The sequence below is a fragment of the Colobus angolensis genome, unplaced genomic scaffold, assembly GCF_000951035.1.
Source record: "Colobus angolensis palliatus isolate OR3802 unplaced genomic scaffold, Cang.pa_1.0 Scaffold439, whole genome shotgun sequence".
Taxonomy (NCBI): Eukaryota; Metazoa; Chordata; class Mammalia; order Primates; family Cercopithecidae; genus Colobus; species Colobus angolensis.
In genome coordinates this window covers 1641234-1667926 of record NW_012117810.1, presented here as the reverse complement: position 1 = coordinate 1667926, position 26693 = coordinate 1641234, and the positions used below count along the sequence as shown (strand labels likewise).

Below are 26693 nucleotides of genomic sequence, written 5' to 3'. Positions count from 1 at the left end.
AAGGGGACACAATTTCGTACTCTTGATCCCAAAGGAGATAAAGACTGGGAAATCTAGGGAAGGAATGCGAAGCCTGTTGGAGAAAGTTCTTTTAAAAGCAGCAAGAAGTGACCTTGTCTCCCTTCTTCCATTCCCTTGGGGCTTGTGAACAGCCTTCAGTATCCAAGTTGGAGTAACAGCTTCAGAAAGACTGGCTGTGAGGGTTTGGAGAGAGGTTTGAGAAAGCAGCTCAGAGACTCACAGAGTCACACCAAGAGCTTAGCTAATCAGCACTGGAGGAAGACAAATGTCCTTGGTCTGGTGGGACAGCTTTGTGAGGCTTGGAGCATGCAGCCTACCGAGGTGAGTTCAATGCCGGCCCTGCAAGTTGGGAGGTAGAGAGGCCAAACTAAATTGGAAAAATGACAAAACCCCTATGTACTTTCTAGAACAGTACATACCAGCTAGGAAGTAGTACCCCAAGGTCAGTTCCTTAGCTTTCGACTTATTCTAATGTAGGGCCTCCATTTTTAATAAACTCTCCAGGTGATTCTTGAGATTTGAGGCCCGCAATTTAAGAAACTGCTTCTGACACTGCAGAGACATCCTCAGGGCTGGAAGTTCTTTCTTGACCCGACCAGACTCTCTTCTGCTGTGAAACTAGTTTGGTCTGATCCTGCTGGCTTCTCTGCAGATTACACTCATCCGGGGTTGGCTTGGCGCCTCCTGGGCAGTGGGGCAAGGGTAATCATAGTAACCTAGGTGAAGTCCCTGGGGAAAACTGTGACCCTGGGCCAGGCTCTTCGGGCCGCTGACAGAACTCCCTCGGCCCATGGTAAGCTCTTTAAGTTCGGGTTCTGACCTAAAAGTTTGGCCAAAGCCAAAGTGCAGAGCAGGGCACGCCAGGGCGGGTCAATCCTTCAGAACCGCGGTTGGGCTGGAGCGCGGGGCTGCAACGGGGGGCTGCAACGCGGGGCTGCAACGGTTGGAGCGACCGGCTCCTGTTCCCTACGCCACCAGCACAAGGCAACTGCCCACTGGAGATGGGAGGGGGCGGGGCCGGGGGCGGGGCCTGAGCCGAAGAACGCGGGCTAGTGGTTGCCACGGTAACGCGTCAACACCAGGGCCTTGGAGGCGCCCGGGCGGCGACAGAGGTCCGGAGTCAGGGCGTGTGGCTGAGGACATGGTGAGGGAGAACCTCAGATGGGGCCTCTTGTGTCCTGAATTGTGTGGGGGCTCTGAGTGGGGAAAGTGGGGGCCTAGGGGAGGGCAGAGTTGGGTCTAAGGGTCGGGAAGGCCCAGGAGTAAGGAGAACACCTCTAGAAGAAGCAAGGGAGATCATGAGGTGGGGTCAGAAGGGGAATTAGGGATAGCATCAATAGTGACTGGAAATGTGGAGCGCGCTGAGCGGAGCAGTTGGAGAGAAAGGGATGTCCCAACCCTCTCCCCGATGCCATCAGACTGGAGCCTCAGTGGACTAAAGATTGTGGATGTGGTGTGGGAAAAGACACTGGTGAGGAGGCCAGATAATGGGTCGTGGTACCTGTTTTGCCACTAACTAGCAAGGTGACTGTGCCTGAGCCTCAGGTTTTTCTCCTGTTAGCAGGGCTTCATGTCCCTCAGTAGATAGTCAATAAATATTTGTCAGTGAATGAATGAATGAATGAATGAATGAATAAATGGGTGAGTGAGTGAGGAGGGTCTCAGGTTTGCAAGGTCCGGAAGAGAGACTGGCACAGGCCTGTCAGCCTGGGTTTCACTGGAATGGGGAGGACTGTCAGGGTCCTGAAGGTTGAGAAGGCCAGCAAGGCCTGGGAGGAACCATGAAGGGGATGCCTGGGCTTGAGTGTGTTGGTCCCAGAGGGGAGGGGAAGGGCAGAGGATAAGTGTTGGAGTCTTGGGTTATTGGAACTGACCTAGAATGTCTGGGGCACAACAGGTGGCAAAGGTTGCTACTTGGGTATACTTGTGGACAAACTTCAGGCCCAGAGGCTGCATTGCTTTTCTGGGGCTCAGTGGACTTCAGAAGAGTTTTGTTAATTATTAAATAAGCCTTCAACAAAGAGCAGTTCCTGACTTTCGAGGACTCCCTGCAGTGTTGTAATTGGTGTGGGGGGGATCCCTTTTCACTTATGTATTCTATTTGATTCAGTGTCCCATCTTCTCTCAGCACCTTACAAACCCAGTAGCATATGTATGTATGTGAGCACCTACTGTCATGCCTGGTGTCTAAGGGCATATGGTAAATGTTAGTTCCCCTTTTGTCCTCTTTTAAAAATTTCCTATTTCCAAGCTCTCATAGGTCATAAGTTGCACCTGGGCAAGACTTGTGGCCTTCAGAGCACCCAGATCGAGGATTCCCCATCCAGGAGCCACTCAGGGCAGGGGTTTGACTCACTGACTGAGCCCCTTTGAAATTCCTGGGACAGGACTGGGCATATGGACACCTTTGAGAAGCAGTGGGTCTAAGTTAGTGATCTCTGGTAGGCCAGGTGTGTGTGTTTGTGTACATATGGTGCTACTCAATAGGTTTGGAGAATATTTAAAGGCATGAGAAGAGATAGTAGGGGTGGTGAGGCTCACAATTAGGCAGACTTCCAGAACTCTTATAAAAATAATGATTAAAATCCTCCAGAAGGAGAGATGGGGACCTCCGTACTGACTGGGATGTTATCTTCTGGTGGCATCCTACAGATGGCCAGCTTGGTCCCACTTGAAGAAAGAGGATAATTGTGTGGATCACTCAGAGTAAAAGGCAAGGGGTCTGGTTCATGGGAATCTCCCTTACTTGGTAACCAAAGTCTTCAGAAAGGGAAGTAGAACCAGACCAAGAGTTTGAAGCCTGAATTTGCCAGCCTGCGGTGACTCTATGCAAAAAAAGAACTAGATCAGAATGGGTAAGACATCTAGGAAAAGACATATCTTTCCTGAACATGTCAACCCGTTCAGTTGATGGGTGTTGAAGTTACATCAGGGAAACTCCACACTGACCTATTCTAGCCCCATTCCAGCTTTGTCTTGCTGGATTTGAGTGAAACATCCTGGATCCCGGAATATATAATGCTATGTTTTTTTGGTTTGTTTTTTTTTTTTGCTTTTTTTTTAAGGGTTGTACTCTCTTGCTTTCAGAGTTGGAGCACCAGGCCCATTGCTATGCTTTGTTTTCAAATAAAAAAATAGTTTGTTTTTTTTCTGGTCATAAAAATAGCTGTCTACTCATTGCAGGAAATTATTCAATAAAGAAACATCTTAAGATGGTAAAGCTTACCTGACATACTGTTAAACATTTTTTTGAACGTGCTTTCAGTAATACATTCTGGGCACATACCTGCTATTCAAACATCTTTACAAGAATACTTCTACATTTGTTTTTCTTTTTGAGATGGAGTCGACTAGGCTGGAGGGCAGTGGCGTGATCTTGGCTCACTGCAACCTCTGCCTCCCGGGTTCAAGCGATTCTCCTGCCTCAGCCTCCCAAGTAGCTGGGATTTCAGCCTCCCGAGTAGCTGGGATTACAGGCATGGGCCACTATGCCTGGCTAATTTTTGTATTTTTTTGTAGAGACGGGGGTTTCACCATGTTGGACAGGCTGGTCTTGAACTCCTGGCCTCAGGTGATCCACCCACCTTGGCCTCCCAAAGTACTGGGATTACAGGCATGAGCCACCATGCCCGGCCAAGAATACTTATATTTCTTTTTCTTTCTTTATTAATATTATTTTTTTGAGACAACGTCTTGCTCTCCAGGCTGGAGTGCGGTGGCTCAACCTTGTCTCACTGCAACCTCTGCCTCCCGGGATCAAGCGATCCTTCTGCCTCAGCCTCCCAAGTAGCTGGGACTATAGGTATACGCCACCACGCCTGGCTAATTTTTCATACTTTTTATAGAGGTGGGGTTTTGCCATGTTGCCCAGGCTGGTCTTGAACTCCTGAGTTCATTCGATCCACCTGCCTTGGCTTCCCCAAATGCTGAGATTACAGGCATGAGCCATGGCACCCAGACTTATGTGTTTCTTACAGTCTGTTTTCTTTACAACTTAACATGTTATGGAGATCATCCTATATCAATGACTGTAAATCAAAATCATTATTTGTTTGATCAGCAAATCTTTCTGCAACAGAGTCTCTCATAGAGCTCATAGCTGTGGCTGAATTCTTGTGCTCCAGGAGTTGGAAGGCTTATGAAGAGAGGGGGAGTCAGCTGAGTCACCAAGACGAAAATTTCAAAGCAGGGCTGGCACCTTTATCTGTCCCCAGTCCTCATTTTCCCCAGACCCCCTGCCTTCTCAGCTGCCTTCCCTTCAAGAGCTGTCTCCCCATAAGCAGGACTGGATATGCTTCTCCTTACGCATAGTTCAGCTTCTTGGCAATATTTATTTGGTCATGCAAAGAAGAAAACCAGCCCGTCACCTCCTAAAAGAACTTCTTCACTATTACCTCTGGCCCAGAGGGATCCAACTTTACATTTATGCTTGGTTCTTCATGTTTTTCTAGGATGTTTACACAGTGACCTTTGTAATCCTTGTTACCCTTGGCAAAACTGTTTATTCTAACCCTGGTGTAAGGCTGTGGCTTCAAAGTCAGCATTTTCCAAATGAGGTTTTTCTCAACCACCCAACCCTAGAGTTCAGAGCTTCCCACTGTCCTGCTCAGTGGCCACTTTTCTGTGGTCATCTGTTTTTCTTCCTCTGTTCTGGCTCAGGCAGTCCTTGCTGTGACTTCCTCTTGACATGGGTACCAAGGGCATAGGAAACAGGAGATGCAGGCTCAGCCCTGGAGGAACCTGCAGTCTGGTGGACACTTCAGCACAAGGGAAAACCTGTTGGAGTCCTTGAAAAGAGACAGGAAAACAAATGGAAAACAATAATACTTTCCATCTGTATTCCAAAGCCTTTTCACATACGTTATTATCCACAGTGGAGACCACATACGTGATCTGGAAAACATGGAATGGTGGAGTGACTTGGAGTCAGGCAGGCGTATTCCAGAAAAGTATCCATCTCAATCTGGTCTGCAGTCCTGTCCTTGAGAGGTCATCTTTCTTCATCAAATGCACGTTGCTATATTGTTCCTAGTATGTGCCAGGCACTGCGCCTTTTCCCTTAATTACATACAAAACTCATGATCTGAAGCCTTCCACCTTTTCCAGTTATTCCAAATGCTTAGCCTCAATCCCACCTACTGAAGTTTCTATTCATTTGCTCTTATTCTATTTTTGGTGGAAAGGGGAGCCATAGCTCACCACCTACCATATAATAACCCGTCAGAGGCTGTTATTAGGCATCCTTGGGGCTACTATTTTTACCTTTTAATAAATCCAAGCTTCTCTGCTCTACTGTATTGGGGCTGGCTGAGGCTGTAGAGGGAGACTTCCTATGTAAGCCTTTTGCTGGCTGTGCCAGGCAGTGAGGGAAATGCACATATAGCAGTGTTCAATGTACAGCACAGAGACAGCTGGAAAATAATTGTCCAATTGAGTGTGAAAACCTGATACAGGTGTAACAGGCACTGGGGTGTCTGGTTGGTAATGACAGATCAGAGAGCTTTCAGAACACTGTCCAGGGCTTAGTGACCTGTCTACCCTGTTCCCTTGACAGCTGCTGATTCCCAGTCTTGGGGAGACACAATGTGTCTGGCCCATTCCTTCAAGGTAACCCAGTTTAGAGAGATGTGGGGCATATGGGCTCCCCCAAAGTGAGATTTGAGTCAGCTTTATCATAAGCCTGGAGTCATCCAGTAGTCCTTGTAGATACTACCTTTTAAAGATAGATGTCTACTCTTGGGACTGAGCTGAAGCTGCCTGTCCTTTGGGAATGGAGGTTGTGTTAATCAGATTCTTAGTTACAAGCGACAGAACCAGAATTCCAATTTCAGTAAAAGAGAATGTGTTAAGAGGATTTTGGAAAGCTCAAAAACAGGAACAAAGGAAGGTTCTGCAGCTGGAATCAAGACCACAATCAAAACCTAGAACTGGTCTGGCAAGGACCCTGGTGCACTGTTGTACCCCCCCAAACTGCCAACTCTGTACATAGGGTGCTGCTGCTGGTATCGTTATCAGTATTGATATCAGACCAGACACTGGGTCTGACTGCCAGTTCTGTTTGGGTCAGAAAGGTTTTCCTTGTTCTGCCTTTTGGTTCACTAGTTCCCTAGTCATTGTCAGTCCAGGGCCATCTCATTGGGTAAGCCTAGGTCCCTTGGCCAGGCTGAGAAGGTGAATATTTGATGTTTTCAGCTTCTGTAGTTGGAGATGAGCACTATCTCCCACAACTCATTAGATGGGGAATTTGCCAAAATAGGAAGTTAGTAGGGGGCTAAAAAATGACTGAGGCACACTAAAAGGGTCTTGGGAGAGAAACAGCCAAATAGTGGATATTATGAACTGGTTTGCTTGATTGTAGCTAGTAATCATTTATCATTCACCACTGCCTCAAGTTTATTGGGCATCAGCCACATGCCAAGCAGTGGGTGAGGCACTTTTCCATCCTTTATATCCTGTGCGCCCACCATAACCTTGTAAGATTGTGGAGATACGAAGGAGGTCAAACAGTGGTATCATTTGTGAGGAAGACTTGAAGCACAAGCTGAAAAGATTGGAGGCAAAGGGGACACTGCGCATGTCTGGGGAGGCAAGTCCAAATTGCCCCACAAGAGGTTGTCCTCTTGGGAAACTGGTACTAGTCTGATAATGAGAAACTGTTGCTTCTCTCCTCCTGCCATTCCCGCTTCTTTTATCTTTACTTCCATACTATGTGGCCGACTTGGCCTTCAGCTTCGAGGACTATAGAATTGCTTTTTAAAAAACCACAAAAAACAAAACAGTTTTGTTTTTAATTGACACATAATGATTGTACACATTTATGGGGTACAGTGTGATGTTTTCATACATGTATATACATTGTATAACGATCAAATCAGGGTAATTAGCATATCCATTACCTAAAACACTTGTCATTTCTTTGCGGTGAGAACACTCAAAATTCTCTCTTCTAGCTAGTTTGAAATATACAATATAAACAATATACATTATTGTATACATGTATATTAATATATATTATTATATAAATGTATATTAATATACATTTATATATAGTAATATACATTATATACATTATTAACTCTAGTCATTCTATTGTGCTATCAAATACTAGATCTTACCATCTCATTTAATCTTATAACATTTATATTTCTCAAAATCCTCTCCTCTAGATATTGTGTATCTCTTTTGAGATATACAGTACATTATTATCAACTATAGTGGCCTTTCTGTGCAATAGAGCACCAGAACTTATTCCTCCTATCTAACTGTAACTGTGCACTCATTGATCAACCTCTCCCCATGCCCCTCCCCTTCCTCTCTTCAGCCTCTAGTAACCACCATTCTACTCTCTACTTCTATGAGATCAACTGTTTTACAGAAATGCTCCTTTGTGCAGAGTTCTCTTTTTCAGGGACCCCCCCGCTCTGTGGGGATGCCCTCCATCTGTTACTCTTTGTCCCCTACGGTTCAGAGTTTACACAGCCACTTTTCCTAACTGTTTCTTTTTCACATGCCCACATGGGCTGGTGAATTGTTGACTGCTCAGGATCTGGATGCCACTCAGTACTGATGACCCAAACTTTCTGCCTCTTCCTGCAGCCACTAAGCACAGCTGGCATTCTGAGCTCCTCTTCTGCCGCTTCCAACAGGTCAAGGAATAAGGCTCGCTATCGGACCAAAGCCGTGAGCTCTGAGGTGGATGAGAGCCTCTTTGGAGATATCAAGGTAATCCTCAACAAGTCCTTTCAAGTCGATGCCACCTGCAGGCAGAAGCCCAAAAATGTAGCTCAGGGCAAAGCTTCTGCTGAGTAACCTTGCTCTCATAGGTAACTCTCAGACCGAAGACAAAGGAGACTTCTGAGACCTGAGCTGCAGAGCTTTGGGATCTAGTGGGGCCTATGTCAACAGGGACACCCGGCTTCTTCCACCCCAGTCTCTCATGTCTTCACAGTGTTTAAAATCTGTTGTAATGTCAAAAGGAAGGCTCAGCTGCAGAGAGTGCAATAGTTGCAGTTGAGCTCCGTGACGGAACCGCTGGAGGGCTGATGGGCTAAGCTTGCAGACAAGAGCAACATCTTCCCCCTCCATCCAAGGATAATACCATCAGAGTACAACACAAAACCATCCTCCTTTCCCAGTTGCTCAACTAAAACAATTATTTAGCTTTGGGAAATGAGCAGGTCTTTATTTGCAAGTGTTGTCTAGACCAAAAGGTTGACAACTCCTTTAGTCTAGATAAAGAGAGCTAGATAATAGAGCTTTGACTGATTTTGGTACACATGGAGTTTAGTAGGTGAGAAGGAAGAGAGGGAAGGAGAAAAAGAGAATGAGACATGGAGAGAAGGGCAGTGAGAGTTTAAGAGAAGGGGAAAAGGGAAAGAGAGACACCAGTAGTGACCTGAATCCCTCTGCCAGTGGGGAAGGTGGGGAGAGGAGAGTTGGTGTCTGTTCCTGCTCTTCAACATCTTCATTGTGAATTGGAGAGGACTCTCCAGAGGGATCAAGATAGGCTTCTTAATCCATTCAGAAGACTCTCACTCTGCAGCAGTTTTCCTGTTGGTAAGAAAAAGGATCAACAGATGCATTTATTTTTTATTTTTTTTTAAGACAGGGTTTCACTCCTGTCACCCAGGCTGGAGTGCAATGGTACAATCTTGGCTCACTGCCACCTCCGCTTCCCAGGCTCAGGTGATTCTCCTGCCTCAGCCTCCCAAGTAGTTGGGACTACAGGTGCCCACCACCATGCCTGGCTAATTTTTGTATTTTTTGTAAAGACAGGCTTTCATCATGTTCCCCACGCTGGTCTTGAACTCCTAAGCTCAAGCAATCTGCCTGCCTCGACCTCCCAAAGTGCTGGCATTACAGGTGTGAGTCACCCCACCTGGCCGAAATGCAATTTCACTTACAGACATTTGTGGTGTTGTTGCTGCTGTTGTGGGTACATGTGGAGTTTTCTAGTCAAAGCAAAGAGAGATTTGGAATTGGCTGAGTTCTCCAGGAGCAGTCATGCTGGCTGGTAAAAGGGGGTTATCAGAAAAATGCTTGTCCCTTGTCTAGTTTCTTTGGCCTCATTGGTGGGTAAGAGTTCAGGAAGTCTCTCAACAGGCAGTAGAGGGCAGAAGTGGCCTGTGGCATGACTGAGTTGTGCCCACGTGAAAGCAGAGATGGGCACCAGGTGGCAGCAGCACACAGGGGACTGTGAGTGCAAAGTGAGGTAGGACAAGCGGGGCCATCCCCCTGCCTCGGGTCAGGATCACAGTGGCTGCATTAATGACACATCCTTTCCTGTGTTTAGACATTTTCTGAAACAGGTGATTTCATTTTCTTGTTATCTAATTCCTTCAGGTCGGAGAATTTTGAAAAACAAAAAACAAAACAAAAAAAACACAGTCTGTGTTCTTGCTGAATTCTAACTCACTGACCTCAGCACCAACTCAATGAGCTGGTAGAGAACTACCCATAGATCTTAAGGGTAGGCCTCTGCAGGTCATTTAGCGATTTCTATCTCCCTCAATATGGCTTTTTGCGGGGGTTAAAGTAATTTAATTGTAAGAAAGAATTTAAAATGACCAATGTCAAAGACTGTAAGAGTCTGTAACAAATTATATTGCTTCAAACCCACTGTGTGGTCCTAGAGAGATAATTATTTCTTCTTTCATAAAGGAAAATCTTTCATGGAGAGAGGAAAATCTAGAGACCAGAAATTTGCTTTCATTCCTGATGACTTTAGACTAGGTATAGACACACACTAGTGATCGCCACTCCTTAGTATCCCTACTGTTCTGCAAGGAATATCTGTACAAGAACAAGAGACTTGTTCTCCGAAAAGCTGGTCAGGACCTGGCACGGTGGCTCACGCCTGTAATCCCAGCAATTTGGGAGGCCCAGGTGGGCGGATCACTTGAGGTCAGGAGATTGAGACCAGCCTGGGGCCAACATGAAGAAACCCCGTCTCTTCTTTTTTTTTTTTTTTTTTTTGAGGCGGAGTCTCGCTCTGTCGCCCGGACTGGAGTGCAGTGGCTGGATCTCAGCTCACTGCAAGCTCCGCCTCCTGGGTTTACGCCGTTCTCCTGCCTCAGCCTCCCGAGTAGCTGGGACTACAGGCGCCCACCACCTCGCCCAGCTAGTTTTTTTTTTTTTGTATTTTTAGTAGAGACGGGGTTTCACCGTGTTAGCCAGGATGGTCTCGATCTCCTGACCTCGTGATCCGCCCGTCTCAGCCTCCCAAAGTGCTGGGATTACAGGCTTGAGCCACCGCGCCCGGCCTATCCGTCTCTTCTAAAAACACAAAAATTAGCTAGGTGTGATGGTGGTTGTCTGTAATCCCAGCTACTCGGGAGACTGAGGCAGGAGAATTGCTTGAACCCGGGAGGCGGTGGTTGTAGTGAGCCAAGATTGCGCCACTGCACTCTAGCCTGAGTGACAGAGCAAGACTCCATCTCAAAAAAAAAAAAAGAAAAGAAAAGAAAAGCTGGTCAGTACAGAACACATCCAGCCATGCTCAGATATAGGGCATCCTGCTGCTCTATCCTTGAAGTTAGGACTGACCAGCAGGAAGTGGGGGTGACAAGCTTCTAAGCTATTCTTTCTGAACTCATAGTCCCCAGCCCAGGGCCAGAGTGACAGCCCCATTGTGCTGCTCCGAGATAAGCATACCCTTCAAAAAACTCTCACTGCTTTGGGCTTGGATCGAAAGCCAGAGACCATCCAGCTCATCACCCGGGACATGGTCCGAGAGCTCATGTGAGTACACAGTCCCCTGTCCTTCTTTGCCCAGTCCCTATCCTTTTGCTAAGGATCTTTGCAGGGAGATGGATAAACCCACCTGGTTTCATTCTGTCCGTCCAATCCCCACTTCTTTCCTATTCATTTTCCCCTTTTTGTTTAATAGTTCTTTCTTTCTTCTCCGTCCTGGCCTCTCTTGTTTCTCCCATTGTGTCTATTATTGCCACTGTCCTTTATTCTCAGCTTCATTCTCCTTCCTTACTTCTGGCTGGCTGTGTGAGCTAAGGGACTGGTAGAGGGGAGGTGCTTAGTGAGTCCTCTCTAAGTCCCCATTAGTGCCCTCCCTAAAGGGAAGTGATCCAGATGAGTCACTTCCTTTCGGCTGCATTAAGAATCTGAAGCAAAGGGAAACTGACCAGATGCCTCATTAGCCCCTGGCTTCGTCCCAGACTCTAAGGCCATAAGAGGAAATTCACAGGAGCTCCTTGGTTTCCTTTGGGATTAGCTCAGCCCCGCTTCCTGACTAGAGCTGCCCCCAGGCTTGAGCCCCTCCTGTGGGGCTTAGGCCTAGCTCAACCATGTGCCATGAGCCAACACTGCTTGGTGGTTTAGCTCTTGTGTTAGTGCTTCACCCTTTACAACCATTCTCCCTGCCCTGGCTCCACCTACTAAAAACCCTAATTCCCAGAAAATGCTACCTGTGTCACAGCTGGGGAGGCACATCTGGTACACACCCCAGGAGCTGTGTTGGACTGCAGTCCCTTACTGACCATGTCTGGTCAGCCCTGACATCAAATGGCCACATGTGGCTAGAGCCCTGCAGCCACTCCTGGAGCCGGAGGAAGGGCTCCTTCTTGGAGCCATCTAGTCCTGAAAACACGTCAGAGGACAAGTGGCTGGTTATTTTCCAGGGCTGCTGAAAGTAGTATGAACTGCTGTCTTAGATTCAGATCACTGCTGGTCACTTCAGATCCTAGGCTGTTTAGGGCCACGCTGCTTCGTGAAACACAAGATCTTGGCTAAGCTGCAAATCCACTCACTCATTCTCTCCATCTCCTGGACCACCCTCCCCCAACACACACACACTAGTTTTATTAGATGAGGTTTCACTTCCTGTCTCAGACTATCTGTCTTATTGGCATGTACCTGCCTCACCCAGAAGCAGCTTTCTTCCCACCTCCCCAACTACTCCCTCCCCCATCTTTAATGTATGTCATTTGCTTGTAATCATTATAATTAGCGATTGGTTTGTTGAATGCGTTGGATAGCTAGAAAGGAGAGGTCTATAGACATGTCTCTGGCTATTGTTGATCATAGATTTTAATTAATATTTAGGGTTCAAAGCTTCTCTCTAGGCTGGATAGGCAGGGAAGCTTAGGTTTCTAACTAGCATCTATATCAACCTTGTCTGGCGTCCTCTTGCCCTTTTTATGTCATCCTTGAGGAATAATCTGTTTTTAAAGTTTAATTCAACAGCTTTGTTTTGAATTCTCACTCTGTGCCAAGTGCTGTGCCAGAGACTAGGCTACCAATGTGGTTAAGACAGAGTTTGTGTCTTGAAGGAGCTCATAAAGGAAACAGAGCCTGCATGATTGGCTGTGATACAGGCAGTAAGAACAGAGTGCAGTGGGGGCTCAGAGGAGGAGGTGATCTATCGGGTCTTGGTGGGTGGGGGGGGGGGCAGAGTGGGCACATGTGGACATGACGGGGGGTGGGTCTCAGCTGCACAGAAAAGGTAACATATGAGTTGGACCTTATAGAAAAAGGACTTAAAATGTCTCTTTTTAGCCTGCAGTGCTACCTGACCCCCACCTTGGAACCTCTACTCCCCAGTGGACTCATGGCACACTTGCCGTCTCTTCTGCTACTGGAGAAGTCCACTGGCATGATGGGGAGAGGGGAAGAGAGCAGAGAAGCCTAAAATGTGGTGCCGAGAACTTTCCCTCTCACCTCCCTAAATCTGTTCATTCTTGTATCAGTGTTCCCACAGAGGATCCCTCCGGGGAATCCCTAATCATCAGCCCTGAGGAGTTTGAGCGAATCAAATGGGCATCCCATGTCCTGACCAGAGAAGAACTTGAGGCCAGGGACCAGGCCTTCAAGAAGGAGAAGGAAGCCATCATGGTAGTCAACCTCCCTAAGGCTTTGCCTCTGCAGATGGGTCGCAGAATCAAAATGTACTGAGGAACTCTCATTAGGGGTCCCTGAAATGAGGCACAAATTACGTACTTAAGAGATATTGCAGAAAGGAGACCAAAGAGCAATACCTGAGATGAGAGGTGGGAGCAACTGGGGCCAAGGGGAGGGCTGAAAATGAAGCCAGGCTGTGGAACTTCTTGGTTCTGATGTCATCACTGGCCGAGGCAAAATTGTACTGGGTCACCTGTGATAGCCAGGCTAGCGCCCAGGGCACAGAGCGCATGAAATAATCCCCCACTGAGCCAGACTGGTCTCCCTTAGGATGCAGTGATGACACGAAAGAAGATCATGAAACAGAAGGAGATGGTGTGGAACAACAGCAAGAAGCTCAGTGACCTGGAGGAGGTAGCCAAGGAACGGGCCCAGAACCTCCTGCAGAGAGCCAACAAGCTGCGGATGGAGCAGGAGGAGGAGCTCAAGGACATGAGCAAGGTGGGCTCTTCATCTCTCCCTTCCCTCTGAGCACTCACTGCCATCCTGCCTCCCTCCTCTTATTCCCACACTGGACAAGGTCAGGGACTGGTGGGGGTGTGGGCAGGGGAGGGGCAGCAGGAGAGCTGCACCTGCTGTGGTAGTTGCAGTGATCACAGTGCTCTGCCACCTGCTTGCTGTGTGACCTTGGGCAAGTCACTTGCCCTCCCTGAGCCTCACTTTCTTCATTTGTAACTTGAAGGTGGTAAAACTGCTTTGTGGAATCATTGGCAGGATGAAATAAGCTAATAGACGGGAGAGGCTTTGTGGGCTGTGGACTGGTAAATTAAATGTGAAGTGCTACTTTTATTTTCATCCTGTTAGTTCAGTTCTGGCCACGTATGGTGGTCAAGGCAATTGGATGCTTTTGGAGTACCCAAAGCTCTTCCTTTGGCTGAGAACATAAAGACCAGAGGCTCATTTGAATTCTGTTGTAACTCATTTGCATGTGGTTCATTTCCTTACCAAATGAAAAGTGCTGGTTCCTCAATCCCTGCACCTCTGATTTCTGTCTCTCAGGTAAATCTTCTCTACATTTGCCTCCTTTAATTTTCTAAAGGTTTTACTTTTGGGTTCTTATTGATGGGCCCATGGCTTTTCATCCCTCTTGTGTCATGTTGGGCTCTTCCAGCTTAAAAATCTTGTGGCCTGGCCTCTGCAAGAGTGTCTTAGCTCCCCTGAGGAGAACAAGGGGTCCAACCTGGAGTTCATGGGTCTTTTAAGTGGAACAATGGACCTCTGAAGTTTTATAGAAATTTTGTATGTATATCTGTAAGTGAATTTTATGGAGGAGAGGGCCTACTGCTTTCATCGTATTTCCAAAGGGTGACCCATTACCACCAAAACCCTACGATGTAGCTCCCTGAAAGGTGCTATTCCAGGTCCCTCCTTGCACAGACCCTGGCACCTAGCAGGAGGCCAGTAAATTTTTGAGCTCAACTATATTCAGGGGAAAGGTAAATATAAGAACATTCTTATTTCCCCGGACTTGTGAGCAGTCATGCACACCTCCGGCATGCTCAGCAGTATAGCATTCTGTTCCCATTTCTTCCCCTTAAACTTACACATCCCTAGGCCTAGTGCCACAGTTTAATCTCCACTCTCCAGATTATCCTCAATGCTAAGTGCCATGCCATCCGGGATGCCCAAATCCTGGAGAAGCAGCAGATCCAAAAAGAACTGGACACAGAGGAGAAGCGGTTGGATCAGATGATGGAAGTGGAGCGGCAGAAATCCATTCAAAGGCAGGAGGAACTGGACAGGAAGAGGAGGGAGGAAAGAATTAGGTAAAGATGTGGTTTTGGCATCTCCCTCTCTAAGCTATTTCCATGTATCTTTAGGTCCATGTAGCCTAGCAAAGAGGGAAAAAATGCGAAATGGTCATTATTGTCATCTACTTATCTTAAAACTTTACTAAGTGATACACAGAATCACAGAACTTTTTTTTTTTTTTTGAGAGGGAGTCTCACTCTGTCGCCCAGGCTGGAGTGTAGTGGCATAATCTTGGCTCACTGTAACCTCCACTTCCTGGGTTCACATGATTCTTCTACTTCAGCCTCCCAAGTAGCTGGGATTACAGGCATGCACGACAACACCCAGCTAATTTTTGCATTTAGTAGAGATGGGGTTTCACCATGTTGCCCAGGCTGGTCTCAAACTTCTGACCTCAAGTGATCAGCCGGCCTCAGCCTCCCAAAGTGCTGGGATTACAGGCGTGAGCCTGGCCGGAATCACAGAACTTTTAAAAGCTTATTTCTCAAATCCTGGGAGGCACTTCACAGTCTAGCTGCAATCTCGTTTCTTACCCCTACCTGCCATCTACTCTCTGCTTTTTCCCAGGCCCCCAACATACCAGGCCATGTCACAAGTTCTTAATTTTTTGTTGTTTTCTCTTTTTTTGAATACCCTCCTCTCCTTTTCCTCCTGGAAAATGCTCTCTCCTTCCCTTTATACATAGCTTTGCTGTCACCTCCGTCATGTCACCAGGCAGGCTTAGTGGCTCCCTTCTCTGCCCCCATCACTCTGTGTTTATACTCCAGCACCCCACTCTTGTGCTGTGGCTCTCTGACCCTCCTAGATGCTATGCTCATTGGGGACAGGTCCTATCGTATCCATTTCTGTAGCTTCTGAGCCTAGCACAGTATTTGGCCTGTAATAGGTGCTTAATTCATGTTAGGATGAATCAATTCAGTCTCCCCTTCATTTTGTGCTGAAAAGGACAAGTCCCAGAGCAAGTAAATTATAGAATAATAGTGTCCTAGATTTAGAACGCCAACCATTCAATACATGAATTACCTCTATAAATAATCCTTGTACCACAGTGAATGGCAGTTTTATCTCCCCAACTGTATCCTATTCTCTGGAACCATTCATCTCTGTACCTGGTATACTATACCTGGTACATTCACCTCTGTACTTCTGGTAGCTACCTGGTGTACTATAGTAGGTTCCCAGTAAAAGGTTATTTAGTGGCTAAGTGGCTGTCCATCTTCTGCATAAACAGCTCCAGTAAAGGAAAAATCTCTGTCTCATTAGGCAACAGTAATGCTTTGAGCTGGTCCTTATGTTGAGCCCAAACTTGTTTTCATGTAACCCTTTTACTCTTTACTCCTGTTTACTTCACCTGGAGTCATGAAGCAATTCGAGCACTCCATCTGAATGTGGCTCTCATACTCTTTTCCCTCGATCCTCATCCTAATCTGTGTCTTCTCCCATTCTTCCAGCCTTTACGCATATGTCATGGGGTCTATGCTTCCAAGTTTATTGACACCCCATTAACACATAGGGAATCACTGACAACACTGCTTATAGACCCTGGGTTTTTTGTTGCTGTTGTTGTTTGTTTTTTGTTTGTTTGTTTGGCTTTTTACTATTCAGCTAGCTTCCTATGATTACTCTGGGAAGATTTGGGAGGTGGTAGGATTTCAGAAACTCTTTATATACTGGAAGGTAGAAAGTGTTTTATCAAGTGGGGTGCCCCTCTTGGGCAAACAAATAAAGAAGGAGAATCTCAGGAAAAGTGAGCCCTGGAACCAGGAGCTCAGGAGAAAGGAGGCCAACCCTTGAGGTCCTTCCTGAGTGAAGGACTTTGGTCTGGGCTCATGAAGCATATCGGTGTTTAGGGGGCACTTCTCAATTGTTTCTGTGACACCACCCACCTTGGGGGTTGTTTAGATGGAGGTTGGACTCTGGGAGATGTGGACCCTGGGTTTCTAAGACACTGTGGCACTGTTCTCTCCAAGAGGAAGGCGGCAAATTGTGGAACAGATGGAAAAGAACCAGGAGGAGCGATCACTACTTGCTGAGCAGCGGGAGCAGGAGAAGGAGCAGATGCTGGAGTATATGGAACAGCTCCAAGAGGAAGATCTAAAGGTAACAGGCCAGACAGACAATGCCACATTTCACCACCAGCAGCATCAAAACCCTTCAAGACTCTGGGGTTTCAGGGTGTTGAATGGTTTTCTGCCAGGCACATTCTCATTTCACAACATCATCACCATCAACTTTTTATTGCCATGTTAAATATTTATTTCACCATGGTGTCATGCTGGGGGATGAGCAGTGATTTGGATAGATATTGTCCCTTCCTTCCAGGGACTTGGGGTCCAAGACTGACAAATCATTGTGAATAGACACATAAAGGAAATATATGGCTGCATGCCTTGCACAAGTAAACAGGGATCTTTTATGGTCTTCCCTCAATCACCTAGGGATATTATATACTTTGTAGATGAACAGTAGCAATATCTGAGTTCCAGTCTCCCTGCTGTTACTTCACTCAAAGTACATAGCATCCCATTGTCATTAATTGTGTTGTGAAGCCAAACCTTTTCTTCCTGTTAGTCCAAGTAAAATTAGTAGGCATATTTATTGCAAAAGAAATGATGACATACCTGCCCAAACTAAGAAGACTTAAAATGTCCTCTTCTATGTGCCTTTTCTGGGATGTAACAATGTATAAAACCCTCTAGCACAGTGAGGGACATGGCAGGCACTTGGATAATTTTCTTTTCCTCAATTTTTTATTTTGAAAATTTTGTACACACAGACAGAAAAGTTGAAAAAATTGTATCACACCCATAAACTCTTCACCTAGATTTAATGATTGTTAATCATTTACCTTAGTTGCTTGTTTCTTTCTAGGTATGTGCATGTGTGTATATATATATATATTTATTTATTTTTTATTGTTAAACTATTTGAAAGTAAGTTGCAGATATCTTGACACTCTGCCATTAAACCCTTCAGCTTGCAGCTCTAAAGAACACGGACACTCTCTTACATGACAACAATACCATTATCACCTCCTCCATAAAAAACTTGAATTCAGTGATTCCATAATGTCATTTAATAGTTAATCCACATTCACATTCCCCAATTGTTCCAAATACGTTTTTCTGGCTTTCTTGTTTCCAAACTAGATGTTAATCAAGGTTTGCACATTGCAAACCTTGCAAATCGTTGAGTCTCTTTAGTTTGTTTTGATCTAGAAGAGTTCCCCCATTCATTCATTCATTCATTCATTTCTTCATTCTTTTTTTTTTTTTGTTTTTTGAGACAGAGTCTCGCTCTGTCGCCCAGGCCGGAGTGCAGTGGCCGGATCTCAGCTCACTGCAAGCTCCGCCTCCCAGGTTCACGCCATTCTCCTGCCTCGGCCTCCCGAGTACTGGGACTACAGGCGCCCACCACCTCACCCGGCTAGTTTTTTGTATTTTTTAGTAGAGACAGGGTTTCACCGGGTTAGCTAGGATGGTCTCGATCTCCTGACCTCGTGATCTGCCCGTCTCAGTTGCCTTTAAGAATATCTCACATTCTGAATTTGTTTGATTGCCTCCTCATGGTGCCATTTAACTCGTGGAACACGTATTCTTTTACGATTCTCTCCTGTGTTTATGAATCCCCTGTGTTTATGAATTGTCAAGTTGTCATCAGCTAGTGCATTTGATGGTGGTGAGTGACAGGGGGACGTGAAGAGTCCTGCAGGTGGGCAGACTTGTAATTATGAAGCCTTCTCACCACACCTGCAGTGTGAGGAGCTACTAGAGAAGAGGAATGAAGATCACCTGAGTAGCTGGGGAAACCGAAGGGGCACACAGCCCTGTGAACTGCATGAGAAGGAGAATAGCAGAGTGAAGACAATGAGAGACCTGGCCAAGTCACTCCATTTCCTGGCTCAGGGGAGAGAGAATGGGAAAGGGCCAAGAAGGAAAGTTATTGGGCAAATATGCAGGGTAGTGGGCGAGAAGTGAGGGTGGGAAAATCCAACTAGATGTGGGGAGTGGGAATTGGTGGACTCACTGAGGAAGTTCTAGGAGTCCATGAGTCAGCACCATTACGTTGATGTTGTATCATTATCCTTTTAATGTCCTTCCAACAGGCACTCCTTGAGTCTCCAGGAAGTATTATTGGGCAATTTTAGCGTAGAAACCTGTGTCTTCCCAGCTTCAGACCTACTGTATCATCTCATGGTGGTACTAAGGGCAACGTTCCCCACCTTGCTAGCAAACGGGAAAAGAGTGAAGGGAGTTTATCTGGGGTTGCTTTGGAAAGGCTTCAAAAGAAACAGGGAAAGTCCTTTGTCGTCTTGAAAATGAAATGAACCAACAAAAACAACAATCCAAAAAGTAAATAAATAGGGAAAGAAGTAAATAAATACATAATTGCATGTATGTCATACATCAGAAATCAACAGCATCTTTAGCTTTGAGCGCCAGTGAGATTAAATGATGTCTGGGATACAAACAGCAGGCCTAAAATCAGTGAGAAGCAGTTAGAAAGGAAAGGAAGAAGGGGAGAAGGGGGAAAGGGAGTGTGAGAGTTGGAGGAGCAGAAAGGGAAAAGTGGAGTGTGCAAAGAGATGAGTATGGTGAGAGAGAGGGAATGTCTGTGACTCATGCACCACATGGACCTCAGAGGCAGCCAGTTGCCATACCGCTCCGGTTCGGAAGGCTTCCTGAAGGAAGGAGCCCTGAACTGGGCAGTGAGCCAAGCTGGCAGAGAGCCAGCTCTAGAGGAAGACACACAGGGAGAGTTACCTTAGTTGGACGAATCAGGGCAGCAGCTGGGCTGAGGAAGAGCTGGAAGGCCAGGGAGGGATTTAGTCTTTGGAGAAACGGAGGGAGCTGGAAATAGTGTGGGAGGTGGGGTGAGTTAATTAATAGAAGAACTTAAGGAGTCTGAGATTGATTGGAGGTGATTGGGGGTCCAGCTGTTTCCCCTAATTCCAATGCCCCTCTGCACCTGAGAATGTGCTTGGCTCAGAAGTGGTATGATCATTGAGAGACATTGAAGGCTCAGGGCTGGGAAAGGCAGGGGGATCCTTCCTTAAAAAGGACCTTGTTCACGTTAGTACTCTGATCTCCGTCAAATGTTTCTCTGCATCTAAGAACTTTTTTTTTTTTTTCTTTCTCACATGCCTCTCACTTTGGTCCTACCTTCCCTGCCTCATTTAGCAATGGGTTATCGAATATTTGCTATTTTCCTTGCATTGGGCTACATGTTTTTGGGGAAGAGAGGATTTATGACACAAGGTCCCTTGTCCTGTAACTGGGGCAGAGCAAACACATATGAAATGAGTGGGGACCTGCAAGGCAGTGTATGATCACCTTATAAGAGGTGTGGCGCCACCTTAAGTGCAGAGGGAATTTAGAAATGGAGAGAGAACTGAAAGTTGAGGCAATCAAGCAAGATTTCCAGAGAAGGTTGATACTTTAATTTACACAGAACAGGTTTCAAAATTTTAGCTCTAGAGATTATAAGCTGTGTGGCCGGTGGGGAAGTCACTTCAATGCTGGGCCGCACTTTCTTTACTGGAGCAAGAGAGATAATGAGGCCTACCTTTTAGGATTTTTGGACATATTTAGGTCATAAATAGGACACATTTAGAGATAGTCTGTGTACAGTGCTCAAGAAATAGAAAGTACTCAGTTAGGGCAATAGGTATTCTTTCAGTCGTCACTATTGACTGGAGAGTGAAAGTTGGGTTTAAATGGGAGAGGGAAATTGAAGGCAGGAGGAAGCACCATGAGCAAAGCCACAGGGGTGGGATTTAGCAAAACATGTGAGAGGCAATTCCATGGAACTTTAAGAGCTTCTGCTTCCTGAAAATATAGAGATCAATAGCATCAGGGGCTGCCACAAAGTCAAGTTGGATGAAGACTGTAAAGAGGCCATTTGGTTGAAGACCAAATTCATTGATGACCCTTGAAAAAACAGCTTTAAGAAAGGATGGTTGTAGACACTAGACGGCAGGCAATGCATTTGTCCCCCGCCCCCGCCCCCCGATCTGCGTCTCTCTATCTCTGGATGCCAGTGGCTTCTCGTCTTACCTCTTTGTACTCTGAGGCTCTCTTTCTTTTGCGGGCAGGACATGGAACAAAGGCAGCAGCAAAAACTGAAGATGCAAGCTGAGATTAAGCGCATCAATGATGAAAACCAGAAACAGAAAGCAGAGCTGCTGGCTCAGGAGAAGCTGGCGGACCAGATGGTGATGGAGTTCACCAAGAAGAAGATGGTAGGGACTAGGTTTCTGGGATCTTTGGCTAGAAATGGAATGTCTGTCACAGGGAGAGGAGGGCCGAGAACTGAGGGAACTTCAGTGGAAGGCAGCCGCACCTTCATTCTACGATGCACATCCTTAGTTCAAAAGCCTGGCTTCTTTGTCTCTTCATCTTAGCCAGGCCACTTGTTTATTAACAGAGACAGCCTAGAAAGGACACCTAAATTAGCTTTATCCTCATTAACACCTTTGATTAGAAGTTGGGATGAGGGCCATGTGCAGGCAGAAAAGAAAACTAAAACCATTGGTGAAAGTAGGTTTTTTGTGGATTTGTCATGACTTGCATAATTATACCCCTGGTAATCATGAGTCAGAGGTTACATAAATTTCTTGTGCAAATGCCTATATTGGGCATCCTGTATTGGGTGCTAGACTCAGAAAATAGTCTTCCCCTGTCTCCCACCAAAGAACCTATAAGACAGAGCAAATGCACAGTGGAGAAGAGAACCATACCAACAGTTGCAGATGAATGTAGCTCATGAATGTGTCAGTTCATTCTGGGGCAAAGTTGAGTAATAAAATGATTGGGATCTATGGGGTTTGGAGAGTAGAAGAAGGCTTTTAAGAGTGGTTTAGATAAAGTGAACGTGGATTTATATAAAAAGAAGGGGAAGTACTCAAAGTGGCAGGAAAGTTATTATATTCTTCATGTGTTGGTCTTGTCTGCCTTGCTAGTTTTGAAATTCCATGATGACAGAAACACATTTTACTTCTCTATGCTCCTCTATAGTAGTGATTTTTAAAGAAGGCCAAGGGGAGGGTGTGAGTATAATTCGAATGGCATATTTGGTACACCTATATGTTCTGAAGACAACCACAGAAAATGAAGCTCAGCTAAGCTCACTTATTGGCTTTAGTATTCTTATTGGATGCTGGGGACACTCTATGCAAGCAATAGAGTGAGAATGCAGGGTTGGGGACATAGATGATTCCTACATAATAACAACCACATAACTATCATTTAGTGAGCACCTAGTCTGTGCGTGGGCTCTGTGCTAACATGTGTTATCTCTTTTAATCTTTACAATAATCCTGTGAAATAGTCATTGATGATTCAAAATATACTGGATCCTTCAATATGTGTCCATTCAGACTAGGCTGAAATTACCTAGAATAATGCTATACCATTGGAACTCAACCACTATTTTCCCAAGTGGATGAAGGTGGGGATAATGAGCTAATTCTGTGTAGGAGTTAGTGCACATATTTTCTGGCTGCAGCAGAGAGTTTGTAGTGGACATAATAAGAAATGAGGGTGGTGAGATGGAGACCTAAGAGCAGTTGTTGGGGTGTCTTGGACCTTGAGTGGAACTAGAAAGGTGGAATGATAAGGAGTCACCATGAATTTCTAAGCAAGAGAGGAGTATATCTTGTCTTTATCATGGAAAAGTGTAGCTGGGAGAGGCGGGAGACTGGCCACAGGATCAGGCACTTGGGCATGTCCACAGTCCACCATAAGTATCTACGTATATCACAAGCCCTTACCAACTTCATGGTGGTATTTATTCTTGCAGCCAGGGCTGCCCCTGCAGAGCTAAAAGCAGAGATTGGTTGTAGAAACACCCAGAGTTCCCTGTCCTGCTATCTAGGGCAGGGTGGACAGAGGAAGCAGCTTGGCAACAGCCCTGTACAACTTTACAGGGACAACTCACTGGGCTTCACAGAAGTCTGGTCAGGTAAAATGAGGGCCAAGGAAGGCTTTTTTTTTTTTTTTGATGGAGTCTTGCTCTGTCACTAGGCTGGAGTGCAGTGGCGCCATCTCCGTTCCCTGCAACCTCTGCCTCCCACTTCAAGCGATTCTCCTGCCTCAGTCTCTGGAGTAGCTGGGACTACAGACATGCGCCACCATGCTCAGCTAATTTTTGTATTTTTAGTAGAGATGCAGTTTCACCATGTTGGTCCCAACTGGTTTGATCTCTTTACCTCGTGATCTGCCTGCCTCAGCCTCCCAAAGTGCTGGGATTACAGGTGTGAGCCACCATGTCGGGCTGGGAGGATTCTTTATTAAGGTCACATTTCCCTCCAGCCTGCACCATTCATCTTATGATTGCTTAAGAATGGCAGTTGGGAAGCTGGGCTTGGGAAGCTTTTAAGGATATGTGTGTTTTTTCAGAGAGGTAGAAAGGGAGCTAATTTTGATGGTTCATTCTTTACGTATCTGGTAACCACTGTGGGACTGCCCAAAGCGTGGTTGGCTCTTTGCCCAGGCACTAATGAGATAACCTCCACCTGCTGTACTTTACAAGACAGGCAAAAAACCACTGTTGTTTCTTGGCCCAGTAGCCTTGCAACTTGAAAATTGTCTATGACATAGTGGAAGGAGTGTGAAAGCCAGGGTCAGGGTACCTGTGTTCAAATCCTGTTAGGTAGTTTACTTCCTGTGCAATCTTGGGCAAGACCCTTGATCTTTCTGACCATCAGTTTCCTCATCTATAATATCTGTCTCATGAAATGTTGTGAGGGCTCTCCAGGATGACACATAGGACAGTGTTTTATAAACAATAAAGCATTTTATAAATGTTAATTGTTTTTATGTTCATACACTGCTAAATTCATTTTACCTTATTTATTTATTTTGAGACAAGGTCTTGCTCTGTTGCCCAGGGGAATGCAGTAATGCAATTATGATTCACTGCATCCTCGACTTCCTAGGTTCAAGCAATCCTCCTACCTCAGCTTCCCGAGTAGCTGGGACTATAGGCACATGCCACCATGCCTGGCTAATTTTTAGATTTCTAGTACAGACAGAGTTTTTCTCTGTGGCCTAGGCTGGTCTTGAACTGGGGCTCAAGCAGTCCTCCTGCCTCAGCCTCCCAAAGTGCTGGGATTATAGGCATGAGTCATGGTGCCTGGCCTCATTTTGTCCTATTTTAAAAGGAGTCAGGAAGTGGTAGGGGGGATATTGGAAAGTCTGTTGTAGGGGTTTTGTTTCACTCTGCAAGGCTGGGCAATGGCAATTGTTCTACAAGATCTTTCCTTCCGGCAGGCTCGAGAAGCAGAGTTTGAGGCTGAGCAGGAGAGAATCCGGAGGGAGAAAGAGAAGGAGATCGCCCGCCTGAGGGCCATGCAGGAGAAGGCCCAAGATTACCAGGCAGAACAGGTACCTGCTTAGTCTTGACTTCCCTCTACTTTTCCCATTCCCTTGCCTATCCATCCCTTTGACAGCCTGTAGAATGGCCTCGAGGGTGGAGATGTGGAGGAAAGGATGCAAGTTACCTAGACTTCAGTAGTCTGAGAAGGAAAGGGTGGGCCTGCTCCCAGGGCCTGTGTCAGCAGGGATTGGGCAGTGCAGCATGTGCTTAAGGTTCAAGAGAAAGTTTTTCACTGCTCCATAAAGAAGAACTTTCAACCTTAACCAACCAATGAAATGTGTCACCAGGGGAAACTGTGGTATCTCCATCATTAGCAGTTTTTGAAATTAGAAGTGATTTCAAGACTGCCTGGAGATGTCTGAGGTACAGGGAAAGAACTGGGATGAGTGGGTTGGAAGGACAAGATGACCCCTCAGGTTATCTTCTAACCCAAAAGTTTGATGACAGTATTCCATTTATCCTTTCCTAGAATAACTAGCTGCCAGAGAAATTCATGGTGCTTTTCAAAGCAGACTGTCAGAGCCTGTAAGTAGGTGTCTTCTTAAAGGCACTTGGTCTGTACTTCCAGCTATGTTGTGCCCTCACTGGTCTCCTGCCAATTTTCCCAGGATGCCCTGCGGGCCAAGCGCAACCAGGAGGTTGCAGACAGAGAATGGCGCAGAAAGGAAAAGGAAAATGCGCAGAAGAAGATGGAAACAGAGGCCGAGCTGCGGAAAAGTCGGCTCGAACAGGTGGCTTTCAAGGAGCATGCTCTGGCTGTTCAGGTGCAACGGGATCGAGATGAGTTCGAGAGGATTCTTCGGTAGGAGGGGCCTGGGAACCTTGGATTCCTTTCCTTGTACTATAGCAGGGATGGTCCATATTGGATAGAGAGAAGCTGTCTGGCATGTTAACAGATGCTCGTCCATCCTGTCTGGGTTGGTGGGATCATTATAACTAGATGGACGATTGAAACTTTTAAAACTCACTTGAGCCAAGAATTTTGTGATTAGAGAATTGGGAGATAGCACCTGGAATTGCTTAAGGAATTGGCGATGACTGGGATTATTTACCCTGGAGCAGTAAAAGTATAAATAAAGGTAAAAATCTGGTCCCTTCTGCTGCCCTCTGACTCATGTCCCCCTGCAAATTAGGGATGAAACTGCAAGAGGAGTGGTTTAGGAAAGATAGAGATAAGAACTTCAGACACTAAGGGTTGTGAGTCATTGGAGCAGGACTTTAAGGGAGCCTTTTGCCATTCATTTGACAAATATAAAGCACAGAAATGCAGGGCTCTGTGCTGGATGCCATGGAGGACATTAGAAATTAACAAGACACTGCTCTTGCCCATTCCACAGGAAAAGGTATTAGAGATTTGTGTTTGGATGGACCGTACCTACATCAATCCATCTTTCTTCCTTGGTAGCTCTTTATCCTTTTACTTTTGTTTTCCCTTTTGGCTCAATGATAATTTCAACACATAAGTGCAAGCTAAATGTTCACATCTCTCACTGTTCTGCTCCCTCAACCAGAGCAGTCAACAGTCACAGCCTCCATTGGTTTCCCTCTCTGCTCTATTTTCCACCAGTCAGATCTGCCACCCCCAGACCTGGTCCCTGGGAGTGTTCTCCTGGTCTAACTGGGAATGACTGTCTTTTTGCTCTGGTTCAGACCCTACAACATCAGGATTTTTCAAAAGGAAACAAGCCAAGCAAAATTTCAATTGAGGAGATACAAAATTACAGACATTATGCTCAGATAAGTAGAGATTAAACAGAATAGCATCACTTTCTTGGTTCATATGCTCTAGGTCCTTCCTCTTGGTAATGGGTAGTTAGTTGCATGCCAGACCAGGCTACCCAGACCGCTAACTAAAGGCAGAGCAGGTCTTCAGGAACCTCTGTCCTTACCAGAGCCAGATTTTTGGCCTTTTATTGGACTGCAGGCCCCAGCATGTCCCCCCTGCTGTGATGCCCTTTGGGTCTGTAACTTTCTCTGCCCCCAGGGTTGTGCCATGGTCACTGGACACCTAGTGAAGAAAGTAGCTTCCTAAATGCCCCCAAAGATTCTGCCCTTGGGCTACAGACTGCCTTCCAGATGTCTCCCCTCTCCTCCTTGGCCTCTATGCCCTTGGACATCTGTGTTGCTGTTAACAGGCACTAATAAATATTAATGAAAAGAAATTTAAGTCCTACTTTTGCTACCGACCCATTTGTCTTTCCTTTGCATCATTTGCCTGGAGCATATGCACTAGCCAGTTATTAAAGCTAGACCAGCGTTTTTGGAGAAGTTCAACTTTACCTGTGGTTGTAGGTTAGTATCCAGGCCTAGTGTCTCCAGGGCCATGTGACCACCGTGGTGGATGTTTTCACTCAAAAGCTTCTCTGCCGCTGCCCAAATCCAACTTTCTCTGCTTCAGAAGCACGGCCTCCTGTATGGCCTATATGTGGAATTTTTTTTTTTTGAGATGGAGTCTCACTCTGTCGCCCAGGCTGGAGTGCAATGGCACGGTCTCAGCTCACTGCAACCTTCACCGCCCGGGTTCACACCATTCTCCTGCCTCAGCCTCCGGAGCAGCTGGGACGACAGGCCCCCGCCACCATGCCCAGCTAATTTTTTGTATTTTTAGTAAAGACAGAGTTTCACCGTGT

The 26693-nt window shown here is 46.1% G+C and overlaps 1 protein-coding gene across 3 annotated transcripts in view; it reads left to right on the top strand.

Moving 5' to 3' along the window:
* The first annotated feature begins 1064 nt into the window (after positions 1–1064).
* The window catches only part of CFAP45 (cilia and flagella associated protein 45), a 28315-nt gene continuing 2686 nt past the window's right edge, over positions 1065–26693 (top strand). Inside the window, exons 1-11 of one of the 3 annotated variants that reach the window (XM_011957206.1) lie at positions 1088–1165; positions 2674–2876; positions 7618–7743; positions 10619–10761; positions 12723–12867; positions 13204–13374; positions 14521–14699; positions 16656–16785; positions 20780–20926; positions 23958–24071; positions 24672–24865. In XM_011957206.1, the coding sequence (XP_011812596.1) occupies positions 10745–10761; positions 12723–12867; positions 13204–13374; positions 14521–14699; positions 16656–16785; positions 20780–20926; positions 23958–24071; positions 24672–24865 (1097 nt within the window). In that variant the 5' untranslated portion in view covers positions 1088–1165; positions 2674–2876; positions 7618–7743; positions 10619–10744. Of the gene's footprint in view, positions 1166–2673; positions 2877–7617; positions 7744–10618; positions 10762–12722; positions 12868–13203; positions 13375–14520; positions 14700–16655; positions 16786–20779; positions 20927–23957; positions 24072–24631; positions 24866–26693 lie in introns of all 3 variants that reach the window. The other 2 variants (XR_001003479.1, XM_011957205.1) reach the window with 2 other exon arrangements.